Here is a 17,465-nt window from a genome sequence, read left to right on the forward strand (position 1 = left end):
TCTGTTGAAGACAGCAGCCAGCAGAGAGTGAACCTTCATGCTGAGATTTTTCAACACTAGGTTGAATATTCCGTCAAACCCGGGGGCCTTCATGTTTTTGGTGCATTTCAGCGCTGAGCAAATCTGTTCAACTGTGATTCTATCCTCCGGAGGGATGGCACAAGGGGAGGAATCAAAGTTGAGTACGCATTGCTCAACCTGAACTTCGAGCGGACTTTGGATGTTGGAGCCAAGCAAGTGCGATTTGGCAATATGCTCACCAATCGCATTTGCTTTCTCCTGAGGGGTGATTATGAGCCGATCGTCATCATTTTCATCTTTTAGTGGCGGAATGGGTTTAGGGTGCGTCTTTAAGACCTTGGCAACTTTCCAGAATGGTCTGGAGCGGTCGTCCAGATTCTGGACAAGCCGCCCGAAACTTTCGTTCCGGAGTGAGACCATTCTGGAAGCAATCTCCTTGTTTAGATCGGCCATTTCACGTTTCATCGCTTGATCTCCAGTCCTCTGAAACTGGCGTCTACGAACATTTCTCAGGCGAATTAAGAGTTGGGTGTGGGAATCAATAGCAATAAACTTACCCCTCACAGGAACTCGTCGGATGCACGCCTCGTCAGCCACGGTTATGGCTTGGTGGAGTCCCTCCAACGCTCGGTCGATGTCCTCCACGGTGTCAAGCGGCGGGTTGTCGATGATGTGCCTGTCTACCACGCGTCCAAACTGGGCCCAGTTTACGCGATGATAGTCCTTGCGCAGGCTTGAAGCAGGAGCCACGTTGCAGCCCAGCTCAGACACCACCGGTTGGTGGTCGGAACTGAGTTCGTTCAAGGCTACCGGCTTGGACAAGCCGATATTTGTCAGGAACAGGTCTAGCGTCGATGGGTTGCCCGCCGGTGAGATAAATGTTGGCTCATCCGAAAACCAAACGGAGTACAGCCCATGCTGTGAGTGGTCGAACAGGAGACGACCGTTCTGGTTCTGCTGGTAGTTCCGCCAGGCCTCATGGCGAGCATTCAGATCTCCTCCAACTACGAAGCGGGAACCGGTACGGGTGATGGTGGACAGGTCCTTCTTGAATTTAGCCGCTAGTCCACTGCTGGCGGCACACTGTCGAGGGCAGTAGACGGCGATGAACTGGACGTATCCAGTCGACGACTCCACCTCCACACCAAGGGCCTCGATGATAGTGGTGCGGATATGGGACAGAGTGTGGTATTTTATTCCTTTCTTGACGACGACCGCAACACCACCCCCCCTGGAGCTGGTGCGATCAAGCCGGATAATGTTGTGGTCAGGCAACCAGAAGCTGTCACCGGACTTTAGATGGGTCTCGGTTAGAAGGCCCACGTCGATGCTGTGCTTGCGGAGGAAGTCGGCAAGCTCAATCTCTTTTGCTCTTACAGAGCAAGCATTGCAGGTGACGATACTTAGCGGTTTAGACGCCATACTGGATGATGAACTTACCGAGCACTTGGATCTGTTCGGGCTTATTGCGGCACTTACGAAGAGCACCGGACATGTTGACGAAGATTTCCATCAGTTCATCCGCTGAGAACAGATCGGGGTTGTTGTTTTGCGCTGTTGGTTGCCTCCAGAATCCAGGGGGGGATGGAGAGCTTTGGCCAGCAGAATCACCGGAAGTTGCTTGAGCGGAATGCACCCGCGAATTCACTTGCCTTTGCTGTGGAGCACGAAGGGGCGGGAAATCCTCCGTCCGAAATGCCGGGACTTTGTCCTTCTTGCGTCCTGGTTGGTTGTTAGTTGCCGCCTGTTTTCGGATGCGTTTGAAGTCCTCGCGTTTGGAGCACTGTCTGTCGGAACCTTGATGAGCACCACCACAGTTGGCGCATTTTAACGCCACGGCTCCATCCGCAGGGCAGTTGGAAGTGGCGTGTTCTTGAGCGCAGTTGCTACAACGTGGCTTGATGTTGCAGTTGCGAGTGCCGTGTCCAAAGTTCAGACATCGTTGGCACTGGGTCACATCGCGATGGCCTCCACGGTATGGCTCCCATCGTACGATTATGGAGTAGATTGAGCGGATAGCCTGCAGCGCATTCAGCGTCACCGTTCCCTTCTGGAAGTGCACCAGGAAAAGACAATCCGGGTACGTCTTCACGTTTTCGTCTCGCCTCGTCATCCGAAAGACAGCGATTGGGGCCAGCTTGTACCGGTCCTTGAGTTCTTCTTCGATCGCCTTGGGATCAACATCCGGTAGACCCCTGATGACTACCTTGAAGGGCTTTTCACCGGGGATGTCGTGCGTGAAGTATTCCGCATTGGAATCCTTCAGGAATTTGACTGCGATTTCGTATTCCGCTTTCGTCCGGAGCATCACCTTAGTGCCGATCCTGCTGATCTTGTACTCAGCTGCGATGCCCAGCGATGCGAAATCGCCAATGAGCGTCTTGAGTGGCACTACCTTCACCACCAGTGGAGGAAGCTTGATTTTCGCCGCACTCGGGCCGGCAGAATTCTCGGTTTCGACGGCGTCGCCGAAATCACCGATGTCGCTGGCGTTCGTCGCGGTAACATCGTCGCGTCCGCTCGTACCATCGGACTGACCTTGGTTCTTCTTCCTCTTTTTCGTCCGCTTCACCGGGACTGGGTTGGTATTTCCAACATCGGTGGGCAGAGTAGCGTACCTATTTGAGGTAGGTACCGAGCTACCCTCACCACTGTTCTTCTTCTCCGCTTGTTCACGAAGTCGGCTCCGAGAGCGCTGTCTTCCCATCACGCGATGCGACCGACACTACTGACGACGCGACGTGCAGTATATCTGCAAACGTTTGTAACAAACTATAGATTAATCGAACAACTCGACAAAGCGAGCAAAGACCGAACTCAACTGCTTGACGTTCAAGCAGAGAATGATGATGGAACGGGCGACCTGTCGAGCAAAAGCATGACAGCAGCGTTGTTTTATATCTTTTCAGGTTCAGAACCTGGTAGGATTTCCCGCCGTTTTTTATGAATAGGGCGGAGCAAAAAGTTTCTTTTGTGCAGAATATGTAGAAGAGGATGGACTTTGGATGTTAATATAATTGCATATATAAAGGTACCAGATATGTTTTACTGTCAGTAGTTGGTAATTCATCGAGTGTATGTCTCCTATTAAGCAATATTTTTTTTTTGAAAATGTTAGCTCTGCATGTAAAAAATTAATTGTTCATACAATGTCCATGTCTTTTTCGGGTTATTGTTAAGGGGGAGGGGGAGGGGGTTTTACATGCACGTTTTTTCAAGTCTCATTCCTCATTGTGGTGGATACGCCGTGATCCTCCTTTAGCCGCTAACCTAGTCCTGCTTGATGTAGGACCTAGTGCCACGCCGTCCGAAGCGGTAATGAGCAGTGGCATTTTTTTGCCATTTAAATGATCTTTATTTCTTGTGATTGTGTGGTTTACATGTATGAATTTGTTAAGTGACACAGATGCGTCTTTTCAACTTTGGTACATTTGAGATTTTAATTATTATTTACAGTTCCTAGTCCTATCAGGCCTATTTTAAAGTATGACCACCTTGGTGGGATTGGTTTGATAATGAGCAGTGGCATGAGAGCAGCGCTGATTTATATCTTTTCAGTTTAAGCAGAATGATGTGCAACCAAGTGGTATTCGTTTATGATGACTGGGTTTGTGAAAAAGGCTTATTTCATGAAATCAGTGATAACATTATCATTTGTACGCTTTCAATAGTTTAATTACAGAAAAATTGGAAAAATATTGGTTTGTAATGTAATATCCTATCGATTGGCGTATTTGCATTTTAATTTCATCTATAAATGACAAAGTTACAAGCGTTCAAAACCTAACACTCCTTCACCACACATATTTTTTGATTTCCCTAATAAAAAATAACCATAAACGAACGATAACCCAAATCATTGAACTATTCCACAAATGGTTTGGATGATACCCAGAACACGTCGTTAAGCAAATTAACCATACAATTTTTATTAGGGTTGCACCCCAGTATAGTCGACAAAGACGTAGTTCTACGTCAAAAGAAAACCATTAGTGATAATAACATTCCGTTTGGTGCTAAACTGCGCTAGATTAAGAAAGACTAAGTGCGGGCTGTGCTTAATAGGCCGGAAATGGGGTAGTTAACCCTATCTGAATTGATTTGCACCTAAATTATTCACACACAAGAAATCCGGATGATCATAACCATGCAAAAATATTCCTGAACACCAGCAGGATCCGTGCAAAAATGATACAGAATTAAATTTTTCAACTGTAGACTAAGTGTTGGAGCATCTCAGATCAATCAATTTATCAGGAAAATTGAAAAATGTTCCGCTTCCTATGTCTCACGGCAAAAAATTCTGCTCACAGCACTCTTTTTGACGTTTTCCTATTCATCATCAGAGGTGTAATCGCTCGCTTAGTTTTTATCAGGCCAGTGATAAGGAATATACCAACAGCAGCGTTTGACGTTTGACAGTAGGCAGCATGTCCCGGGCTCAAATCGTTTATTTTGCTGTGCTGGGCCCGCTGTCACGGTATAACATGTTGCCTGCGCGCCTGCCACTGGACTGGTTTTTATTAAGGCTCTGAACCATTTGGCGATTTTTTTTAACTTTTGGTTAAAATTTGACAGATGGAAAGTTATTGATTAACCCTGCTATCCGAGCATGGTTATTTCTGACAGACAAGAAGTTAAATTTTGACAACCGTGGCTCGAAAACCGGTCGATCGACAGCACGGGGATTTTCGAACATAGAAAATAACTTTCGAAATGTCACTTTTAACCACGAGTTAAATTTAACTTTGCAAATGGTTCACAGCCTAAAAAGGTATATAGGAAGTGTGTGTGTGAGAGAGAGAGAGGTTCGACAAAATTAAAAGATACACTTTTATCTATATGATAGTTTACATGAGTTATGTTGATACCTAACAAACTCCTACAAATGTCTAATATCTGATTTTTTTATTTCAAGAGATAGCACCATAGAGGTAACTCAAAGCACGCTGCAACGTTCAGCAAAAATATGTATTTTTGTATCTCGAACAACTTTGAAAAAAGCTACACTAAAAACTATTCAAAAAGCGCACGAAAGAGGTTGTATTGGGTAAAAAAAGCAATAGCAAACGCATCGAGAAATGTTAATCCAGACGAGTTATTAAAAAAAACATAGAAAGGATGAAGCTTCCACACCTGGACCCTACACATATCGACCCTTAAATCTCATGAACGGCTTCACTTCCCGTCTGGATGAAGGCGTGATCTGAGATGTTATGCCTCAGAACATCCCAGCGACGCCGACTGGTATTGAACCCACACCTGCTGTGGTGAGAGGTAATCACGCTTACCACTACACCACTAGCAGCGCTAAGTCGATCGTTTCGGTTAGACCCTTTTATTATTCAGAGCGTTAGATATTACTAGATGAACATCTAAAACGGTCCTATCTGCATTGATTGATTCTCTTCAAGGACTTTCACTGTCGTTAATCACTCAGTTGCAAAAACATTCCTAATTGTTTTTTTACTGGACGAAAAATCTCCTTTATCAAACTATGTGGCATAAATATTTTCAAAACATGTTTTTTTTTTATTTGGATTTTGCGAGACAGCATACACAGCAAAAAAAAAGTAATATCGATCAATGTAATTCAAGCTGATATATGAAATAATGATGTAATAGCAAAAAGCAGATACAATATCAGGCATGACATTTGATAACGGCACAAAAGCATTTGTAAACAAACTTTCTAAGGCCCTTTACACGCGAACCAAAGTACGCCCACGCAAACCAATACCATTTTCGGAAAGGTGATAGTTGCCCCTATACGATGATGTTGTTGGTTTGCGTGAGCGTACTTTGGTTCGCGTGTAAAGGGCCTTATAAAGTTTGTTTACAAATGCTTTTGTGCCGTTATCAAATGTTATGCCTGATATTACATCAATGGATGTAATTTTGTTCGCAAAATCGATGTACATCGTACAACGTTATATTACACAACCGATGGATTGACCTGGTTGCAGCAGTTTGGATGTAATATTCAACAACTTCATTTTTCTGTGTAGGGTAGAGCACTACTTCGTCGTAATCGCCCATTTCCGTTCTATCGATCAGAAAAGGTCAATAATATCAATGATTTCACCGTGCACAAATCAAAAATACGTTTGTTCCGATGCGTTAGTTCATTAGCTATAACATAAATCCTGTTAGAGCGCATTGTATGAATATTTACGATCATTGTTCTCAAAACAAAAGAAGCGCTCCTAGCGAATCCCCTTTTTCTACGTTTATCCGTAGGACGAAGAAAATCTAATAGCGTTTCAATGCGTTAGGACGGAATTGAAACTCGTAGAACGAATTTAGAATCAAGAAGCAGTGTTAGATTTTAAACAATATCTCAACAATTTGTCAAATTTTATCAAATCCAATGGTACGTATGGAAAGGTGAATAAATTTAGAAGCCATATAGAAATATTCAATTTTTTGTTCAAACCCGTTCAGAAAAGAGAGGTAAAGTTTCGGGTTGTGCTTAGTAGGACGGAAATTAGATCAAAAACCCTATGCACCTATTTGCAAACCATGGGGATCAAAAGATAAAGTCGATGAAGGTGCGGACAGGACCTTTTGTAATGTTTATTTGGATATCTTCTAAACAGGGCTGGTAGTAAAATGTAATCCTCCTTGAAACTGCTCACTATGAAAGTTTGTTACTAAATTCAATGTTTTTTTTTGGATTACTATTACATATTGATGGCGGTAAGCTCCAACTCGGATTCACTTTTAATACCGTCCATATTTGGATGATCTGCTGCTGAATGTTTTCTTAGAGTCGTGTTGATTAACTCTGATGTCGACAGCATTCTTGAGGGATTTCGGGTGGAGTACTACCATTTCCGACATACGCCTCATAAACAATGAAGACAATCAGCTACGTCCTACGTTTATACATAAAATTCCTTGCTCATGAGTTAAATTAAGACAAATATAAAATTAATTCTACATGGATGTCGAATTACCGAATTAAAGGGGTTTGCCGAAACGAAGTGATGTAAGACGACGTATTACCGCACTCTATTTGATGTATTTTTTTTTTCCAAATTCTGAACTAAGTTTTTAACAATTGTTTATTTTATCCATAACTTTACGATCTTCAAGCTAGTGCTAAGATATACGCAACATATTTATGATAAGTAATTTTACTAACGATGTGAACTTAATGTTGCTCTAAAGTGAGAGACGGGCACCACATGGCACTTTCATTTCAATTTTCGAAGAAACAAAATTCAATATTATAATTAACAATATTAAAACATTTGATAGACACAAATAGATCTATGCATTTGTAATGTTTGAGAAAACAATTCAACATGGTACAAATAACGATTTGCCAACTAGATCATTTCCCTACCCTTTGCACCAGTATTCAAGTTTCGTGCAACTTCCTGGCATAACCTTATCCGGTGTCATATTGATTACCACTTTGCCGCTCACCGCACGATAACTAGCTATGCCGTAGCTAATCCACGCACTATCTACTGGTATCTCCTTTTCCATCTTGAGCGCACCAGAGCCTCTCCTTCTGAGCCTCTTGCCACCAGGCACCCCAGCGTAGTCATCATCCAGAAAAGAATCCAATCTGTAACAGCCATCGCTTTCATCGATTCGATAGCCAAACCGCCTATAACCGGGTTGCTTCCGACACTTGTGTACTTTTTCCAGGTGGCACGAAAGCTTGGTTCCCTCCGAGTACTTCTTCGAGCACCAGTGACACGAGTAGAGCGGCTTAGGTTTTGAGCTGTGACCATTTTTGATGTGCTGCAATAGGAACAACAACGATTGTATCATCCCGCACAAAGACACAGAACGCAAAAACTAGATGTATACGTACATTCTGCAGCGAACGTGCAGTCATGAAAGCCGCACTGCAACCCCATTTGCTGCAGACCAGTAGCTCCCGGTCCGGGTTGTGCTTGGCTTGATTGTGAAAATTTAGGTCCTGCATGGTGACGGTTCTGCAAGGGAAACGGAAGCAGAAATATCCGGTTTTCTTTTGGGCTTACGTTGTTGCACTTACGGTATTGGTTTCTTTCAAATTTTCAGTCAATTAAAATCTACGATGTTTACCCACTCTGTCTTTCGACTTTGGTCTAGCTTCTATGTGAGACTTTCTCAGCTACCGGCCGAATCATAGGAAACCATTAGGAAAAAAAAATGAGGATGATGATGATGGTCCCACCTCTTACCCCTACAAATATTGGAGCTGGACGATTTATCTTTAAGATAATAAAGTGTAACATCTTACAAAAACTAACAGTTACATTTTTTTGCCTATTTTCGTAATTGTCGATTGAACATGGATATTAAGTTTCATCAAACATGTTTAGTTTCACGCTGAGTGAGTTTCGTACTTCAAGGTTAACGTGTGAAATGCAATGTCTCTTAACGTTTGATGTGTCTAGGCATCGAATTGAAAACATTAATTCAGTGCTAACATTTGAAAACGGCGCAAAAGCCATTTGTAAACAAATGGTTTGTGGGCCCTTTACTCGCTACCCGAAGAACGCCCACGCAAACCAACAGCATCGTCAGGAAGGGGAAAATTTCCCCTACCCGATGTTGCTGTTGTGTCGCGTGGGTGTACTTCAAGTAGTGAGTAAAGGGCCCACAAACCATTTGTTTACAAATGGCTTTTGTGCCGTTTTCAAATGTTAGCACTGAATTTATTCCTTTAAAATACACTACATGTGACACGCGTCGAGGGCGAGGGGTTTGGTTACCTGGAGAAATTCGTGCCCAGGGTGTTTGTTGGGGAAGGAATTTCAATTTACTCACCAGGGAATCCCTCAGCAAAACACGACACTAACAGACCACTTTTTGGCACAATAAATTAACGAGATTATCTACACGGCGAATGAGAACGACCCAAATTTGAGTTTCGCCAAAATGGTTTCCTGTGGAAAATCTCAAAAATCTGCCGGAAAATGAGAAAATTTTATTCAGTCTAGGAGTAGTACCAATAGACTGAGTGAATCCAATCTTTACTTTTCTCATATTCGGGAATTTTTCCCTGGAAAAACCTGGGAAAACATGAGGCATATTTACTCATTGCTGAGTTCCTGCACTTTATGTGATTTAGTTAACTAAACTCAAATTTGTTGTTATTTTCTCCGCCTATCTATTCCAACCTGGTCTATACAAGGTGTTGAGTCTCGATGTGCGGTAAAAGAGGTGAAGAGAAAGGAAACTAGTGGACTCTTTCGTTCTCGCGTCTTCTTATGCAGCAACAGACGTGACGTCACGTCTGCTGTTGCATAAGAACACCGTCAGAATGAAAGAGTCCACTTGTTTCCTTTCTCCTCACCTCTTATACCGCACATCGGTTGAGTCTAGCCCTGACGTATGTGTTGGTAGTGGGAAAAATGTAAACTTTGCGGTAGACGATGGTGGCGACGTCATAACACTCGAAAGCAAATTTGCAAAATAAGAAGTAAAACAAATCCTAGATATTTTTGAATGATGATTTTGCTTGATTATTTATTTTGTAAAGTCGCCGGGAAAAATCAGCTGGCGATTTGTTTTTTTATCATATCTCCTTACTTGAAAATAGGCTAAAACTCACAAACAGGCTGCTTTTTCATGGTATACAGTGTGATAATTCAATAATCAATAAATTATGTTAACATTTAGTGGCAGAACATTCATAAATTTTGGTAACATACATAAATTCTATAATCCATATTAAATTTCCTATGCAAGCGCCAATCGAAACAAACTTTATGACGTCACTACAAGGGTAATTGAGTGTACGAAAGATACGAATCGTGCGAAGCGGAATGAAAGCCGAGTGAAAAACGAAGTGCACCAATACATTCAGGCCTACAATTCCACACCTTGTATAGACCAGGTTGTATCTATTCCTCTGAGCATTTCTAGTAGCTGCGTGGAATGAAATCTCGCGTCACTTTTCTAATAGACCAATCTACATTGATCGATTCTCTTCATCGACTTTCTCTTGCGTTAAAAACATGGCTGCATTCATATTTAGGGCTATTTTGTCTACAAAAGAAAGTATTATTAAGCATATTGGACGATAAGAACAACTGAACATGTTTTTGGAGCCAAGTTATTAACGAAAGAGAGAGTCGATCTATTTAGCGCCCATTACATATGTCAATATATTGACAAACATCGTATTGTCAATTTTCCTTACAATATAATCAATATATAAATATTGACAACATTAATGACAATACACTAAAGCGTTTGTTACACAGGTCAATATATTGACAATAAATTGACATACTGACAATATTATTGAAAGATAATATTGATGACGATGGTTTGATGACGAGTATTGTTGAAAACTGATTTTCATTTCACTTTCTCAATATTCTTCCCCTACCCAAGAGGAGGGAGAACGTACGTCATTTAGACCGACTGACTCACAATGCACCTTCACGCATGCAGTGTTGGCATTCTGTTTAAATCTTCGTGTGTGATATAAAATGGATATCAAACTAAATAAAAAAGTATCCTTTTACAGTCGCCAATCACTACCCAGGCTTCGTCTATATCGATGTTCATTTTCTACAAAATCACAAGCATAATCATGTAATTTTGTTTTTTTTTTTACTTTAAAATAAAATAAATACTATCTGCGTTTCACATGCCTACACGTAACGCAAATTCAATAATATATGCAAGTTTTTCCTTTGGGAATGTTTACCAAAACATCAGCATAATAGTTTATTTATGGGAAACTGCATACCATGAACGTGGCCCTAATAAAAAATAACCATAAACGAACGATAACCCAAATCATTGAACTATTCCACAAATGGTTTGGATGATACCCAGAACACGTCGTTAAGCAAATTAACCATACAATTTTTATTAGGGGGCTTATTCAACACGAGTGGTAATTCCACGCAGTCGACAATCGATTTGATTCAATTCCATTAATTTGTTATCATGTTGTCCTGTGTATTTTCTGTGTCCTGTCAAAAAGTTACAACATTTGATATTGGCGTTGACGGAACCATCGAGAAATCATCTCTTCTAACAAACATTGACAGTTTCTTATTGGAACTTTCAGTGGAGTGAAAGGATAGTACCAACTAGAAATACTCAGAGGGTGTGATAGGCGGAGAAAACAAAATACAATACGGCAGCAAGGATTTGTTCCTAAATTATCTTGCAACCCTTGCTAGAAGCTAGCATTTCAAATGACTTTTATTTTTGATTCGATTTACATGCAAAATAATAATTGATTGCATCGCAATATTTTGCACATTTCTTGGTGCCATTCATTAACCAACAAAGATCATTTTGTATTGTTTTTGGTTCCAAAACCTAGTTGAATTTGAGAAGCACACAAAACATAAAGGGGATTGAATTTCTGTTCGATTGCAATACTTTCAAATTTATTCTAGAAAGAATAAGAAATCCTCGGAAAAACTCTAATAGGAATGTTCGATTGGCTCAGATTTTGACAGTTCATTTGGCTCAAAACATTCTTTCCGCCCATCTCTTCCTCTGAGTATTTCTAGTACCAACCAATTCAACAATTTTGAAATTTATTACGAAATTGTACGGACCTATTTAAAACCGTTCAATGATAATGTGTCGATTTTATTGATTTCTTACGAGTGATGGTAATTTGAAATTTTACCGACTTTTTAGTAGTTCAAAAACCGGGTAAAATTTTACCGACTCAGGTTATCTGAATTCAGTGAGTAGTAAGTATTTTCCACACTCAAAAAATAAATCACATTTCCAATGGAAAATATCCACTAGAATTTCACTTAACTTTCATGTGATCTCATAATTGGGAATCGCATCACAAAATCACATGAACCTTATGTGTCTAATGAAGTAGTTTATGTGATTTGTCATATACAATTCATGTGATCGTATGAACGTTATTTGAATTTCAGATAAAAATCATTAATTTTGTTATTGGAAAAATATCATGTGCGTTCCCAATGGAAACTATATGAAAACTTTTTTCTGTGCATAGGTCCAGTAACGACGTTTCTCTTTTGGCCCGCTGATCCATGTTTCTTGTGTGGGGAAATTAAGACAAGTAATATTGACTTTAATACATTGAGGTTAAAAGGCTTCAAACGTATTGCCATTGATGTTGTCAATATTCGTATATTGATGATATTGATAGAATTGACTGTTTTTTTTTTGTCAATATATTCTGAGTATTGACAAAGTGAAATGAAAATTAGCTTTTCGTCAATACTTGTCATCAATCATCATCCTTATCACCTTTTCAATAATATTGTCAGTATGTCAATTTATTGTCAATATATTGACATGTGTAATGGGCGCTTTTGAAAAGTGGAAATCGATTACTTTTTCAAAGGGACGTATCAGCGAGGGGCACGCAATACAAATAACCGAAAAAATAATACGTTTTGAAGTAGTATTGACGGTAATTAAAATTATCTATCCGTAATTAATGCAATTAAAAGTATTGAAAATGTAATTAACGGTCTTTAATTACGAAATTTCAACTGTAATTAATGGAGTTAAAAGAAGTCAATGTTCTATATTGTGTAAATAATGTAATTAAAGCAGTAGTTAATGAAATTAATTTAATTACAGCCGTTGCTTGCGTTGGAGTTAAAGGTTATTGCGTGCCTCTAGCGTATCAGCCTTTGTAAACAATGCGTTTGATCGTCGATTTGGCGTAACTGGTAGCTTGCACACGCTTACTAATACCACTAGCAGATAGGAGCAAATTTCCCCTATCTGATGGTAGTGTTAGCATGCGTGGGCGAGCTACCAATTACGCCAAATCGACGATCAAATACATTGTTTACAAAAGCTGATACGTCCCTTTGAAAAAGTTATCGAGTAAAGGTGATTGAATTTTTTTTTCGATTGCAATACTCTCACTTACTAGTATTCTTACTAGTAAGAATAAGAAATCCTCGGAAAAAATCTAATGGGAATATTTGATTGGCTCACACGGTTAGATACCCAACATTAAGTTCTTTTCACTCATCTCGGCATTTTAGTGCAGGAACCCAAAAGTACACAGCAAAAAAAGTTGTTGAATATTACATCGAAACTACTGCAACCAGGTCAATCCATCGGTTGTGTAATATCACATTGTACGATGTACATCGATTTTGCGAACAAAATTACATCCATTGATGTAATATTGTATCTGCTTTTTGCTATTACAGCATTATTTCATACATCAGCTTGAATTACGTTGATCGATATTACATTTTTTTTTGCTGTGTAGGTAAAGCGGGTCAAATTAATTTTCATTTACTTGTGTGCAGTTCGTCCAAAAGTAAGTTAGTTGTACCCAACAGTACACACCAAATCAGTGCCAACATTTCAAAGGGGCGTAATTGCTTTTGTAAACAATGACTTTAGCCGTCAATTTCTCGCGAATGAAATCTTGCCTCTCCAAAATAACAATGCATGCTGGTAGAGGAGACATTCCTCTACCTGCTGGTGTCATTATTTTTCATGAGTGAGCTTTTATTCGCGAGAAATCGACGGCTAAAGCCATTGTTTACAAATGCAATTACGCCCCTTTGAAATGTTGGCACTGAAATTTTGAAATCGAGTTCCAGCAAAAAGATTTGCTGGTTTGTTTTTAGCTAAAGCAAATTTTACTGTACATTCAGCAAATATGCTAATTTTGCTGGAATCTCAGTGAATTTCATGAACTGTCAAACTGTTTATTGATTTTCGTTGCGAACTCCATGTTGTACATACTGCAAGGAGTTTTTCTTGTCAATCCTCTGATAAAATTTAAGGAAATGCAGGTAAATATTTATTAAACTATTGAATAAATATAAAAATCTTTGTGTTTCGTGAAAAATAACAACTCCCTATTCTTTACAGCCTCTCCGATTCAAGATAAACTTGTTCAATAAGCTCAGAGTTATATCCTGCCAACGATCCTATCTGCCTATCATAAATGACCGTACTTATGATTGATGGTTCATAATCAGCGTTAAAAGGGATATTTAATCAACATAACGGTGTAATAAATTAATGTTATCAAGTATATGCAAATCAGTAATCTATTTATTTGCTGCTAATATGAAAAGACCATAGATACATAAAACTAACTGAGATTCCAGCAAAAAGTTTGTTACTCAACTTTACTGTACATTCAGTATAGATTGCTGATTTTTCAGTAATGTGTTGTCACTTTGACTTCAATCCACATTGCTGGTCATCCAGCAAAAATATTTTGCTGTAAAGATTGCTGAACTTCCAGCTCGGCAAAATCCAGCAAAATTTTGCTGGTTTCCAGCAGTAAAAAATGAGTGTGTAGGTAAATATGATTATACTCAACGTTGGGTTCCCACACTTTACTAACCCTGTTGGGTGGATTTGCTCCTCCGTTTTTGACAACATTAGAAGGAGAAAAGGAGACAAACTAGTCAAAAGTAGGTAAAAGCGAACTGGCCGTTGGGTACTTTTTTCTTACCGTGCAGATTTTGACAGTTCATTTGGCTCAAAACATTCTCTCCGCCCATCTCTCCCTCTGAGTGTTTCTAGTGGCTACATCTGATGTTTTATTAGTTCAAACTGAACATTGCATTAGGTCCTTAGTAACATCGATCGATTCTCTTCGTCGACTTTCTTTTTCATCGATTACTTGCGCACACATCCGTTTCTTGTTGTGTTTGACGTATTAGATGCTAGATATAAGTTTTTTTTTAACAGTGTGCTGAAAATACCTGGGAATGTCTACATGGCCGTGGGGATACAAAGAGAAAGTCGACGAAGAGAATCTGTCAATGTTACTTAGGACCTAATGCAATGTTCAGCTTGAGTTGACATCGAGACGCTTAAGGCCGGCGCACAATAGATACGTGTTCGGGTTTTTTGACAGTTAGCCCATGCATTCACCCCTATTCTGTATTTCGTTTCGAACGAAATTCTCATACAAAAAAATATTTTTTTGTATGAGAATTTCGTTCGAAACGAAATACAGAATAGGGGTGATTATCTGTCAAAAAACCCGAAAACGTATCTATTGTGCGCCGGCCTTTACGATGCCTGAGCAGGCAGTGTTGGCAACACCACACGACCAATAAGAACGACCCAAATATGAGTTTATTTTACTCATAAATCACAAAGTACAAGAACTCAGCGATGAGTATTTGCCTCATGTTTTTTTTCCCGAATATGAGAAAAGTAAAGATTAGATTTACTCAGTCTATTGGTACTACTCCTAGACTGAGTAAAATTTTCGTAAATTTTCCTCGTTTTCCCGCAGATTTGTGACGTTTTCCACAGAAACACCTGAGGCAAATTTACTCATCGCAGAGTTCCTGCACTTTTGGCGATTATGAGTGAACTAAACTCAAATTTGTTCTCATTGGCCGTGTAGACATTCGCTAACTTCTCCGATAACTGATGCGTCTTCTTTCAGTAAACGGACGTTCAGTTAAAAGCCTTTCAATTAGCGAACGTCTATTGTATCACTAAAACATCGATGGTTCAGTGAACTTTGGAAAAGCGATGAAGAGAATCGATCATCGCAGTTAGGCCCTTATGATTCTGAACACTAGATTTGTTATATCGTTTTCGTTTTTGCGGTGTTGCTACACCGGTGCTACACTGCCGTACACCGAAATATTTTAGGGTGTAGATAAAGGATGCACCTTTGTTTACAAACAAATGGTGTTGAGCTGTCAAAGACTCGCGCTTATTCCTGCTTACACTACACCGGTGCTACACCGCAAAAACGAAAACGACATTAGTTTTCCAACAAATAGCGCAAAGATAACACTAAGGACAATGAATATCGTCAAAATATAAAGGAATGAATTTTTGAATCGGTGATTTTTGCGTGGCCGAATTTAACGCTTGACTTGGTCAGCTTGTAGACAGTGATGCCAAACTGAATCTCGTTGACGCAATTGGAAAACAAAACCATTCTAGGGGCAAACCTACTAGGTGCTCTAAACTTACCGATGACTGCAGATTTGACACTTGAACGGCTTCACGGTCACGTGTCGGTAGCGTATGTGGGTGGCCAGTGCCTTCTTCGAAGGCCACTTCATCGGACACAGCGTGCAGCTAAATTTTTTATCATGAATATTCCGATGGTCAATCATCAGTTGCTTCGTGGCGAACAGTTTGTCACAACCCGTACAGGAGAATTCACGATCTGCAAATTAAACAGAAGCTTTGATTGGATTGAATCGTTCGTATTTTTTTTGCCCGATCACGTTCCACGCTACATACTGTGGTATTCGACTTGCCGCTTGCAGTGATCGATGTACTTCAAACGAGAAACGAACATCGCCCCGCAGGTGTAGCACCCGATGGTTCGTTCCGTCGTATGTCTCCGTGTATGTTCCAATGCGATGCTGCTTCGCATGTACATCTGTTTGCATCCAACCCATTGGCACTGCATCAACTGTTTGGTAGATTTCCTATCAATCGGAAATTGATCCTGCACGTGACAGTTGACATGTAGAAAGAATAGGTGAACTTTGTTGATGACTTCGTCGCAGTCGTTCCATTCGCAGCGGAATTTGGTCTTGAAACTGTCGATGCAGTTCCTCCGGCGACTGTCACCGTTGCACTTCGGAATGCGAATTATGCTGCTTAAGCTGGCTCCATGCGTTTTGACCCGATTGTGGTACACGTGAAAGTGTACGTGACTTTCGAGGTCACTCGGGCTCGAAGTACGGAATTCGCACAGGTCCCAGAAGCAGACGAGATCTAAAGAAGGGAACAAGTTTATAACATTACATTAGGAATTTCTACCGGATTAGCATACCTTCACTGTCCCCCTGCTCGGCCAGATATTGATAGACGTGTGCTTCGACGTGAGTGATATATTTTAAGTCCTCGGTTGTCTCGAAGCCACACTTGAGCCATTCGCACTCGTACATGACCGAGTTCAGGATTTCCTTCTCGCTGTAATCCTTAAGCATCTGCCGAAGGGGTACGTCAGTTCCCAGCGGTAGTTCGGCCGGTTCGTCCATCGGTGGTTCATCATCGACGTCCGGTTCGAGCGGTGGCGGCTCAGCCTCTTGCTGTTGCTCGTCTACCCACTGGCGACACTTCTTCACCCACGGTTTTTTGTTCGGATTGGGCGGGACCGAGCATTGAGCGATGACATGTTGTGGTTCGGGAGACGAAGACTTTTTTACGACTGCCAGAGGAGCATCTGTACTGTTGTTGGAATCCTCCAACTTGACCTGTTTATCAGTGATTTTTATCGGTGCACGTGTTTTCCGTTTGCGACCCATGTTTTGTTAGCTCTAATCACTAAACAACCTATCTTAATCCACACAGAACGCTTCCGTTGATAGAAACCATTGAATTAAATGTTGGGAATCGCTCGCAGCAAGCCAAAATCTAGCCAAATGACCAAGGTTTAATTATAAACACACCGTTAATGAGTTCATCCGCCATAAACATCAAAAACTCAACGATTAAAATAATGTCGGTTAGCATCTCGCAATGGAAATTTGACAGCTCTCATGTTTACA

The 17,465-nt window shown here is 40.6% G+C and overlaps 1 protein-coding gene across 1 annotated transcript in view; it reads right to left on the minus strand.

Moving 5' to 3' along the window:
- Positions 1-17,323, minus strand: part of LOC135697611 (histone H4 transcription factor-like) — a 29,892-nt gene extending 12,569 nt beyond the window's left edge. Inside the window, exons 1-3 of the mRNA XM_065217397.1 lie at positions 16,748-17,323; positions 16,207-16,689; positions 15,931-16,129 (exon numbers count right to left, since the gene is read on the minus strand). Of these exons, the coding sequence (XP_065073469.1) occupies positions 15,931-16,129; positions 16,207-16,689; positions 16,748-17,222 (1,157 nt within the window). The 5' untranslated portion in view covers positions 17,223-17,323. The remainder of the gene's footprint in view (positions 1-15,930; positions 16,130-16,206; positions 16,690-16,747) is intronic.
- Positions 17,324-17,465: the final 142 nt, after the last annotated feature.

The sequence above is a fragment of the Ochlerotatus camptorhynchus genome, unplaced genomic scaffold (genome assembly GCF_037179485.1).
Source record: "Ochlerotatus camptorhynchus isolate MF236.1 unplaced genomic scaffold, CSIRO-AGI_Acam_v1.1 ptg000007l, whole genome shotgun sequence".
NCBI classification, from domain to species: Eukaryota; Metazoa; Arthropoda; class Insecta; order Diptera; family Culicidae; genus Ochlerotatus; species Ochlerotatus camptorhynchus.